The following is a 12,043-nucleotide window of genomic DNA, read 5'->3' as shown; positions in this document are numbered from 1 at the left end:
TAGTATCTGTCACAGCTGCTGAGAAAACATTTCTGATTTACATCGCCACTTTGATTTGAAATGAGAAGTGGTTTATGTTACAGTGTCCTTTTTTTTAATTCCTACCATTCCATCAGCTCCCCCATCCCTTGGGATCACACCTGCGTGGCACACTGGTGCATGTGTCAGCCTTCACGATGCCGCTGCAGCCCGGGCCCCCGGCCCATCGTTGACCCCTCACTAGAATTGTGGCTACCTGGCGTGAGTGGAAGCAAACAGCACACGGGCCACACGGGCCGGACGGCGGCAGAAAAAGCATCAGAAAAGGCATCTCGGTCTCTCTGTGCAGACGGCTGGCTTTTTTTTTCCAGCTTAGGCACAAGGAACGAGTGATGGTTTTAGAGGTAGTTACAGATGTCATTCTTACTCATTCTTAATTTACATTGATTTTAATTAGAATTACATGCATAATTATCTCTGAGGATCTGATCCCATGTCCTTGATCTTGCAGTGGATGAAGATAGTTTCAGCAGCTTTTTCAGTGTGCACATGCAGGGGTGTGCTGCTTCCCCTACAGCTATCCAGCGGGGCTAGTTTGTCCATCTTCAGTTATTACGGAAAGTTGAAGGCAATAAGCACAGATACGAGTTTTGTAGATAATCTGGACCATGATTCACTATCTCATCAAGAATTTAATCAGCAAGGTGTACTCAGGGATGCTAATACTGTACTGAAGTACTGGGGCGCTGACTTACACAAGTATCACAGCCATTATTACACTCTTTACCCACAGTTTTAGGATCATCATATTCAACCCATGATCCACCACATTTACCTGATGTGCCCAAGGTGGTGATTACCCATTTCAGAAACATCAATGTGTGAAAGATCTAAAAGAATCATCAGACTGTCAGGGTCTTTTTCTACAGCAGCAACTTATTTTGTAAAAGGTATGCGATAAAATTTGTGTGAGCAAGGACAAGTGATTTACCCCCATGGGAAACAAAACACACCCCAAGCTGTGCGAATATCCTGTACAAGGTGCCTGCTAACCCCATTTTCACAGGTGCCATTTCAAGCACAGAAGGCAACAGTACTGCTAAATAAGGACAAAATCAGAGGCTGCCCTGATCCAAGCTGAATTGGTGTATACGAAAAAATTATTTTTAACATGATTGAAAGAAGCAAAGTTAATTAAAAAAGCCCAAACCAACAACCCCAAAAGACTGTAGTCATCATGGTGCCTTTAAACTAGCAAAATACTTGACATCATTATCCCATTACTGCCCAAGGCATTCTTACAGAGCTGCATCAGTTTTATACCATCAAACGTTGGCCCTTTGCCAAGGGGTTTTCAATATGGATCTCTGTAACAGATGCCTCATACAAATGTCACAGTTAGGAACTTTTTAAAAACAGCTTTAAAGCACACAAGCTTCTCTAAAGCCTTGCAACCAGTGGACAAGTAATCTGAAATAAATATTAATATTAAAAGAAATAGCCCAGAACTGCCTTAACACGCTAGATTTTGACAAAATTTGCACTGAAGACTTTAAGCTCTTCAATATTCACACCAGAGGAAATGGAAAATTCAGTCAATTTTGCAATTAAATTTATTTTCTTAAAAAAAAAAATGAAATGGTGACAGCATAAATAAGTAGTATTTTAAGTACAGCACACTTCCAGCCCGAAGAGCTTTATTTCTTTTGAGTGAGACAATGAGTATCCCTCGTAACCAGCCTCAGCACGGCTGCGGCCCAAGGCTGCGGTGCTGCTCGCTGTGCCTCCCCCGGCCCCGGGGCTCAGCCGGGGGGCTGGGCAGGGTCCTGGCCTGAGGGACAGGTGGGGGACAGGGGGGAAGCCTGGGCTGCGCACAGCGTCGCTCCTCCAGCACGGCCACGGCCGGGAAGCTCCGTGTCCTGAGGGCTGCGGGCGACAAGCGCTGGCGGGAGGTGAGCGATGGAGCTCGTGGCTTTCGGCGCCTCAGTTCACCAGAGCTTTCAGGGGCCTGGAAGCTCCATCGCCCTCCGACGCCGAGGGCACCACAGAGCCGCTGCTCCAGCTCACCCGGGCAGGAGCTTGGCCGAGTCCCTGACGCGCTGAGCCCTGGCTCCTGTCACCTCCGCTGCCACCAGCCCTCGTGGCCACAGGACCTGGGAAAGGGGCAGCGGGGGGTCTCGCTGTGGAAAGACGGCCCACACAAAACAGAGGTCAGGAAGGTGAAATATTCCCTGAGCACACGGGTGCTGCTGGGGTTGCACCAAGCTTCGGCAAGCGCAGCGTGCGGGGGCAGCAGCCCGACCCACAGCCGAGCAGTCCGGTCTGGCCCAGGGCTGCCAAGGCCTGGCAAGCTCACGCTGGCAGTGGCAGTGCAGGCCACGCTGGGGGCTTGTGTACTTTTGCGCAAAAAATACGTTCAGTGAAGTTGTGGTATTAAAAGCTCACCAAACATTTAAAGGAAGCCATGAAATAACTATTACAGACCTCAGTATTTTCTGAAGCCCCATCAAGCTGGCACCCAGGGCTCTCCACGTACGCAGCAGAAACCACCTCTTGCTCTGGAGCAGCAGTTGGTTCACTGCAGCTCCAAGCATTCTCTCAACCTGGGTTTAAAGCTTTGCATTGCAGCGTGCTTTGCTTCACTAGTGGAAAGCAATCCCCAGCAGCAACGAGCAGTGAGAGGCCAAGCTGATGGCTCTGGGCACGTGGGACATGTTGCACATGCCATTTATAACGGCCAAGGATGCCGTGAGGGGGGGCAGGGTCAGGAGTCAGCGAAGGCAAAGAGAAGCTGAGTTTAAGACAGAAGCTTTCAAGGATGCTACAACAGAGGGGAGGTGCTGCAGGACCAGTTCCCATTCTCCCTGCAGACTCTGCAGCTGGCACGGAGTGGGGGGTTGACCCCAGGAGCTGCTGGGTACAGCCGCAGAGCACACAGAGCCCCAGCCCAGGGAGAGCTCCAGTCACGGGCCGCCTCCTGCAGCATCCCCGCTGCAGCCAGGGCCAGGGCACCTTCAGCTGTTTCCCTGTTGGAAACTCAGCCAAATGCAGACGATTGTCTGCCCAAACATGCCCATGAAATTCGTACTCACCAAGGCTTAATGTAGCTGTTTACCACCCGTTTTGTAAGCACTGCTGGTGTTTGGATCAAATTTGGTGCAAGGCAGGAAAAGATCTTTACATTGAGAGTGAGTTAAATGGGACACCGAAGGTTGCAGCCACCTGTGTGCCCATGTAGTGCCCAGCACTCGGCGCCGAGCAAGAGCCACAATTTGCTCCGTTACAGTTGCTCTTCGGAGCAGCTCACACACCAGGTCACCATCACTCGGGACAGGGAAGAGTCAGGCTGGTTCCTCTTGCCCAACCTGACTAGCACGGAGCCCCTTCTGCCTATTAAAGACCCTGGATGCAAAGAACAGGACAACAAAGCCCCCGGGCATTTTACCTACAGCTGATGAACACCTCTGCATCACACCGAGGGGCTGGATGACTGGCCCTCCCGTGCCCCCTCCAGCGTGAGCCCTTGCTGGCTCCCGTGCCGTCTGTGAGTGGGGGCATCTGGCAGCAGCCATCTCACTGCATGTTAATTCCTTAAATGTTCACCTGAAGTACACGTCACAAATTCGGATGGCCAGGGCTCCTGCCGCAGGCCCTCAGCCCAACCACATCCCCAGGTGCTTCTGGGTTTGGAACACCAGCTCATCCTCCAGGTCCCATCCATGGGGACCGGGGCCCATCCCCCAACCCAGACACCAGCCTCCAGAGACCTGCTGCCTGATCAAAAACCATCCCGGGAAGAAAAAAAAAACCCGCCCGCCACAATAGGTTTTATTTGGTGATGCAGGGGTCATCACAGGCACAGGAAAATATTGCTGACCACCCTGCTGTGATGCCAGGGCAGTTCCACAGGAAGGTCCCTCCATGCCGGGGCAGCCGGGAGGTGACCGCGGTGCTAGATACAGCCTCCGTGCAGGGACAGAACAAAGACCGTTCGTTGAAAGCTTGATGAACAACCATCACCGATTTCTCTGTGTCTGTGCTTGTGCTCAGTGTAAGACGACAATGGAATTCAGAGATTAATCTTAAATCTCATTCCTGCCATTTCCAAACGCATCCCCCAAAGGAAGCAGCAGACCCGAGGTGGTGGTTCATCTTCTGCCACTACTTCTTCATCACATAACCAGTGGTCACAGCTATCACAGATCCTCACTTCCTGCTCACCGGAGAACTACACCGACACTAAAACACGCACACAAGTCTTGTGAGGTGACAATTATGCCCGAAGTCGGGCTCAGAGAAACTGCCTTCGATACAGCGTTGGCTCAAGCCTCAGTTAGCTGGGGTGAAGGATTCGTCATTCCAAAATTAGCCACTGTTTAAAGCAAGTCTCAAAAATACCCCATCTAGTTTCTAGCACACACTTTGGCTCTTGCGCCCGTTTCCTCACAAACAACCGAGGCCTGACGTCACCTCGGTGTTGGGGAACGCTGAGCAGCAGCTCCACACCTGGGTACAGCTGCCAACCCGCCAGGGCGCACCCGGGGGTTTGTCCTATGTTAAAGCCAGGCACTGCATCCGCCGCAGCACCCCTGCACCCCGCCACGCTTCGCTGCGCGACGTGTCCCACCTCCTGGGAGCGAACCCTCAGGGGTACTGGAACTGCATGTTCCGTGCTCCCGAACCGGCCCCAGAAGTCAAGGGTGGTTTGGGGCAAGTAACTGAGAAAACAATTTTATCAAATTGACAATAAAATCTGGTTTTGGATAAAATGAAATGATAAAAATTTCATGAATCATCAAAAACTATTTAATTGAAAGTGGTACAAGCAAATCATGTTTTATATAATAGATTTCATCATATCCTTTTTCTTTTTACTCATATTCCACTTACATTTGCTGAAAAAATAGATCAAAAATAGACAGCACTAATATATTCACCGAATATGAACAGACAACTTTCTGAGTCAGAGGTATGACCATTCAAAAACTAACCATTTAAAATGGAAATACAAACAATCTTCAGGTTGGCTCATTTGGCCGATTATCTCACAAACAGAAGAAAAAGTTGTCAAAATACACAGAGCAAGTCCAGGTAAACATTTAAAATTTATTAAACTTTTTGGTCAAAATAACTGAACAAGTATGTACAATCCCATCGTATTAGCTCTATTATGTATTTTAGGAACAAGGTCAAATTAATCCCTTAGTGACCCAGAAGTTCCACATTTCAAGATTTTCAAATAGTGTCACAACCAATATACAGTATAAGATTTTTTTAAACTTCTTTGTAGAACCTCAAAGTTAGTTAACTTACTAGCTTACTGTGAACAAGAGTGGCACTCTATGGACATTAACTGGGAGGGTAAGAACGGAGACATTTTGCTCTTGCATATGCAGATCTGCTTCAGTAATCATAATACACCTTCAATTTTAAGGAAAATGGAGTGTAAGCCGCACTTCTGTGTTTCCTTCAGGAAGCTCAGGGGATCTTGTTTGTCAGGAAGAATTTCTAATTTGCAGGCACATTTCATAGGGTGTAATGTCTAGCTACTCGATGCTACTAAACCGTGCTGCAACAGCTTCAGGAACACTCACCCTGGCTACTCCAGGGTGAAGAGAAGGTTGGTGCATTTTAGGCCTCTTTGGAAAAAGAACAAAAAAAAGAGAAGTACCTAAGGCTTAAAAGAAGTTAGCAAGAAAAAAGGACACAGTGAACACCAGCTTGTGGCCTCAGTGTCTCCCAGTATCTTGGTGTTTAAGTGGGGATGTGCTAAAACGTGTTAAGCTGCACTGCTGCTCGGCATAATTGAGATAGTTTTGGTTGGTTTTCTTTTCTGGCATGAACTGCAACGTGAAATACAAATATATTATGCCCAATATTTAAAATAAACTGTATCTTCATGACAAATACTAAAAACGTTAAAAAACGTAATGCACATAAGGTATGTCTATCTAAGATGGAGATGCATCAATAAACTGAATTTTTATCTTCAAAGAAGAAAAATTTAAGTGTTTTGTTTTCCCTTCTGTGCAAGGTGGTCACTTTCTATTAAGGCTGTGGATGTCTTTCTGCTACCCTTTTCCTTCTCCTACTCTGTACACAGACAGCGTTTTACAAGAAAATCAGTGCAACTTAAACTAAAAGTTTAACGATTTCATGGAAACTCTAAATTTAGAATCTGAAATACTACACAAAAAAGTTTGTATTAGTCTGCCAAAAGTCAACGTTTTGGGGCAAACTTTGTTAAATCTGGCCATCAGAATTATTTTGCGCAATCTCAGTACATGCAATAAAAAAATAAAAAGACTGAATACATACCTTGAGATTTAAAAACACTTTTTTATAGTTTGTTATTTTATTAAGTGGTTTACACCAGAAGGTGTGGTTATAGATACAGTTGGTGAGTAAATATCCATGGAAACCTGTCTACGAACCCAACTCAAGACCTACCTAAGTGCTCAAAGGTAAAAACACTTAAGCCTAGATCCAGGCCAGAGGAGGAATGTTTACAGGCATTAAGCACAATATATGTTTTGAAAGGCCCAAATATTACAGCTGAGAAAGAGCGCGAGAGATAGAAATTACATTTTTATGACAATTTTTCTTCTCGGGTGTTAAATTTTTGGTCTATCAACTGGAAAGGAAGGCTCAGACTTAAATAAATACATTTGTTTTGAGTGTTGGCCTCATTGAGCACCGTCAATCAATTCTGCCTCTAGAGGGTTTCTCTCAGAAAGCTGCGACTGACGCTCCCTACCCCCACTGAAGGCAGAACTACACCGTGAGCTCAAAAACCAGGCCAGATCCTCTCCTTTACCTAAAGGGAAGTAAGTGCATCAATGTTCTTCACTGTTAGGACAACAAGGCCTTCTCTTTTACAGATAAACAACTGAGCTTAGCTACGTAAGACGACGACTCTGTCCTCAAGTGAGTCATCTTTAGTTAATTTTGTCCTGGAATATATACAAATTATTGGTGGCAGCTACAGCAATGATGTTCTCCATGGGATGCCATGCTGTATGAAGAATCTTCTTGTTGAAGTCCAGACTGTCAACGCTTATTTCATCCTTCTTTCTTTTACCACCTGTACACACTTTACGTGGCTTTAAGATGGCACGAGGTTTGCTGCTCTCCCTGGATGCTTCTAGAGTGATATCCCGTCGTGTGTTTCGGTCAAACATTCTGAAGAAATTGTTGTAAGATCCAGTCATGATAGCGCTGTTGAAAAGCGGAAGAAAGGCAGATCTTACTACATTTCCAGAAACAGTATTCAACCCCCATCTTCTCTCTCTTCCCTACAAGGTGACTGTCAGACCATGCTCATGACAAACATGTGGCATTACATTCTTCTGCTCTCCGATGTATACCTTTGCTCAATTCCGTTTGGACCTCAGCACTGCTTCCACACCACCACTTCCTCTTCCAGGTCTTCTCCTGGTCCCCTGCTCCTGCCACTGGCACTCAGCAGCAGGCTTTGGTCATTTTTATGCAAGCAAAGCGGGTTTTCCTATTGCTGCTCTACCCCACAGCAACAAGTCACAGCGGATGCGAAGCCACGGTGAACTGCTTCATTTCAGCAGACTATCACAAATGGAAGTGCTCTCCCTCGCCCCGTGCACCCACTGACCACAAGCACGCCAATGGATTCATTACAAAAGATTGTCTTGAATCAGTCAAAGGAGCCCCTGATACAGCCCTGCAGCAACAATTCTGAGTTTCTGTGCAGTATCAAACTTGCCTTTGAACAAGGCAGAGAAAAAATCTGCATCTGAAAATAATATATCTAACTTCTAATGAACAGATTGTTCATAAGTCTTACAAAAATAAACTTGAAATTGAGGCTAAATCATTCATTATTTTCTGTACTGAACACTTACCTCTACTGCTTGAAACTGGAAAAGCCATTTCCCACACAGCACAAGTCCCACAGCTTGTTAAAATCACAACCACCTCACCCTGCTCCATCTTATTTGCTGATACACATTGTCTTAATGGCATTAAAAAATTAATGACTAGGAGGAGAATGAGACACTTACCACAACATACACCACTCAGGTTGTACTTGGAAATGTACTGAGTGAAGTATTTTTTTCCTTGTCAAAGGGAGGTGAGAACTGCAACTGCCATGACAACTCACGTTCTTAGAATACATTCAAATTAGATTACCTGGCTTTGACTTGTCATTCCCTGTCCCCCTCCCCCCGGCCCCCAAAACACTGACTGGAGTTGCATGAAAAAAACTCATAGAAATAAGGGTCAGTTTCTTTGCATTTTAGTTAGTGAAAAACGTACACCACTTCTTTTATCCATTTTATGTTAGATACCATAAATATTGGTAGTGATTTTTTCTTACTGTAAACTGACAACACAGTATGATTTCTCCCCTCAATAACTCAAAGCCACTTGCACCCTCGATCACTTGTAACCTGACATTTAGAGCTACCAGTTTTATCTCATGTTGTTTACTTAAGAAATTAGCATGCAAGTGGCATGTAGCAGTACACATGCAATCTCAACTATCACTGCACAGCAAGGCAGGTAGGTTTCACTTTTTCGCTGACTCCTGTACAGAGTTTATGAGATTAGACTTCCCTGATCACTGTCCCCATGTAAAACCATGTGGCAGGTCTTTTGTTCTTCAATATTCGATAGATTTAGGACAAATCTTGTTTCACATGCTGATCCTATCACCATAAAATCAAAACTGATACCTTTTCATCGAATAGCTTGCAATCATCTGGTAGCAGACAAGTCACTGTTTTAGGTATTTCACATATAAATATATGAAAAAGAAAAAAAAAAAAAGAAAAAAAAAAAAGGAATCCCCCCCCCCCCAAGGCAAGCCAATACAAAGCATCCAGATACAAGATCCACATCTGCCATGATCTTATCCATGGTTTCTGAAAACATTTTAACAGGTAGCTAATATTACCATAGCTAGTGACAGGAAACATACACCATGTGTGCCAATACAGTGGCTTTGCTACCTGATTATAATGCTTCCATGACTTTCAGGCAAGACATAAGTTTCCACTGTTTGCAACAAGTGTGAGTTATTATCTAATGGGGTTTTATCTTCTTTAGCCTACAGAAAACATGGAAAGACAATTTGCAAGACACTGACTGCGTGTTCTTCTATACACTTCACAAATGAAACAGTCACATTTTCATGGCTTGAAATGGCCAGTCTTTACAATATAAAACTTCCACAACAATTCATATTAGAAGCAAACTGACACACAAAAGTTTATTCTAATTCTTCAGCTGGAGGGTGGAAGATTGAAGTATTTTTGAAAAAAACCCAAAAAACCAAAAAAACACGCCAAAAACCACCAAACAAAAAAACCCAAACAAACCAAAAACCAGCCCCCACTCCCCCCCAAAAAAAGCCCCCAAAAAATAACAAAACCCAGTTGATTGAAATGTAACTAATTACATCCTTAAAGTTAACTACTGCTTATGGCTTTCAACAATTGAAACCAAATGCCTAATGCTGAGGGAAAAAATAAAAAACAAGGCCCAAATGAAGCCCAAAACTTACCTATCAGAACCATTCCAGCAGCACTCAAATTTGTCAAAGATGCAGTCATTCTCGTAAAGGGAACAAAGCTTGCTTCGAAGATACTCATGAACCTTTTTGGAACATTTAAATCAGTATTAGATATAAAGAAGAAGAAGAAGAAGAAAATGGAAAAGAAGGGATATTTAAGAAAATTTAAACACCATACTTGATATGTCTCTACAGGCCTGTTTTCCATATTGAGATCCCACACTTTAACAGAAAGGTAGTCTCTTGTCATCATGTATCGACCACTGTGACTGAATTTTACATCAGATATTGATGATATTATTTCTGAAAAAAATGATCTGCTGCTAGGATCTTCAGGTTCTTCAAAAACTGTAGACAGAAGACACAATTACAAGTGAAACCAACACCAAGTTTTACAGCTTTGAACATTTTTTAGTATTTGGAACAATTAAAATTTAATATACTGGTTTATTTTTAAAGAAAGTTGCTGTTAAATACTTTTTAGAAATAATCTCTTTTTAAACAGTGTTATGCTCTTAGACATCAGATTGCTAGCTGCCTATCTGCAAGATTCTCAGCTGGAGCACAGCATGAGCAAACTACGATTCACAGGTCTTAGGGATGAATCAGAGGAAAAAAAGTTAAAATACAGCACATGGATGCAGTAAACATTGCAGCTGATCTAAAAGTCATGTTGAACAAGAGCAGATGAAATCATCAGCATCCTAAACACAGTGTCTTAATGCACGACCTGTGCATTTTGCGACTACTGTACAACATACTTTTCTTTAGATCTGAAAAAAGTTGTACAACACAACCTACTGAATATTAATATCTACACTTGAAATGCAATTTGTATGGTTTTAGAAAGCAGATAAAGAAATGCACTATTTAAATTGAAGAGTCAATCTTTGAAGTCAACATTTCATGACACAAGCTAACGAGAATTATTTATTTCATTTTTGAACAGATCCCTTCTAACAGGATGTTAGTCAGTCACAAGTAGTTAAAAAAATAAAGTGCTTCTACGTAACTTCATGCAATACTAAGTCAACTGGATGAAGTCGCCTTGTGTTCTACATTTCCCATTGCACAAATATTTCCTTCCACCAACAAGAAAACCTTAGCTGCACTACAGAAAGCTTACCTGCAAATAGCAGTATAGTAGTAGGTCACCCCCATGGGACTAGTAATACTAATAAGCCACAACTATTACAGTGGTGAACAAGAAACAAAGAGGCTGCGTGCAAGGCACAGACAGTTACCCTTATCACTTCAACAGGAAAACATTCATCATCTACATAGGTTTACATGGCTCAGCAGACTAGTGAGCATTCATTCACCTTTCACCCCTGGCAACTTGCTTCAAATGCAGCACATATTCTTAAGAATTAGTTCCATCTTAGGAGCTCTGGTCACAAAGCAAATGGATTCTGGCAGCATCAGCCCAGTTTCTAATGCACAAAGGTGAACAAACTGCCCTGAACTGGCATTTGATAAGCAGATACCTTTGAGAAGCACCAAGACTGAGTCTGGACAGAAGACAGGTCTCACTGGTGCCAAAAGCACTTGTTCCCATCAGTTTATGATGCATAAATGGGTAAACAGGAGCAGAGTCAGATCGTCAATTGTCTCATGCTACACTTCTGCTTGTTGATGGCCTAGAACAAGACAATTAAAATGTTCCATTCTACAAAACTACCACCCCTTACCTTTGTATGCTCTTTACCAATAAGCAGAACTTGGTATGTTTATTTATAAGCAGAACACCTATATACTCTATCTTGCATGAAAACAAAGCAAGAAACCCATAAACCAAAGATGTGTCCTAACTTACATTTTGAATGCCTATCACAGAGGGCTGAAGAACGCATGTCACAGAGACGAATAGTTCCTTTGCTACTACTGTAGACAAACACATTACAGTGATGAGGGTGGAACTCTGCAGCAGTAATCACTTCTGTCAGCTCCTCCATGTTAGCAGGCTTAATGTCTACAATATCTGGGAAGGTTTTTGTAAAGGCATGTAACATTTCACATTCAAATCACTTCTAGCAGATAATTACTGAAAAATGTTAACAATACCATGTAGAAAACCAGGGCAAGATCTTAACTGCCACTGTGTACAATCTACACAAAGTGACCTGAGCAGACTGAAAAAACTGAAAGGCTAGATTTTACAAGTCAACTTTTAACAGAAGCTGGAGATAATTTCAGTCTCCCCTCAAGCCTCCTTTTTAATGCCTCCTACTGAACAATGAATATACTTCATCTATTTACCTAAAGCTTTAGAGAACTTGCATATGACCCATTTAATATTCAGTATTTCTGCAACTTTTATTTTACTGCAGATTTGTTGATGTAGGATGTATTATTAGTTTTGCATACAAATGCTTGCAAAAAGATTTGCAAATTATTTCTGCAGTTAATAATATCACTTGACAAAAAAAAGAAATTTGTTTTCTTTAAAGAGAAGGGTCACTTAGTTAAGAGACTAAATTTAAAGTTTGGAAAAAGTAGCTACAGTAACAAAGG

General features: G+C 43.1%; 1 protein-coding gene across 6 annotated transcripts in view; it reads right to left on the bottom strand.

Moving 5' to 3' along the window:
* Window positions 1-5,065: 5,065 nt before the first annotated feature.
* Window positions 5,066-12,043, bottom strand: part of PPP2R2D (protein phosphatase 2 regulatory subunit Bdelta) — a 31,722-nt gene continuing 24,744 nt past the window's right edge. For 5 of the 6 annotated variants that reach the window (XM_056351365.1, XM_056351371.1, XM_056351370.1 and 2 more), the window contains 4 exons: window positions 11,346-11,510; window positions 9,708-9,877; window positions 9,521-9,612; window positions 5,066-7,197 (listed from right to left, as the gene is read on the bottom strand). In XM_056351365.1, coding sequence (XP_056207340.1) covers window positions 6,918-7,197; window positions 9,521-9,612; window positions 9,708-9,877; window positions 11,346-11,510 — 707 coding nt within the window. In that variant the 3' untranslated portion in view covers window positions 5,066-6,917. Of the gene's footprint in view, window positions 7,198-7,705; window positions 9,065-9,520; window positions 9,613-9,707; window positions 9,878-11,345; window positions 11,511-12,043 lie in introns of those variants that run through there. The other variant, XM_056351368.1, reaches the window with a different exon arrangement.

This window comes from Falco biarmicus, chromosome 9 (genome assembly GCF_023638135.1).
Source record: "Falco biarmicus isolate bFalBia1 chromosome 9, bFalBia1.pri, whole genome shotgun sequence".
Taxonomy (NCBI): domain Eukaryota; kingdom Metazoa; phylum Chordata; class Aves; order Falconiformes; family Falconidae; genus Falco; species Falco biarmicus.
This window is presented reverse-complemented; position numbering and strand designations above follow the sequence as displayed.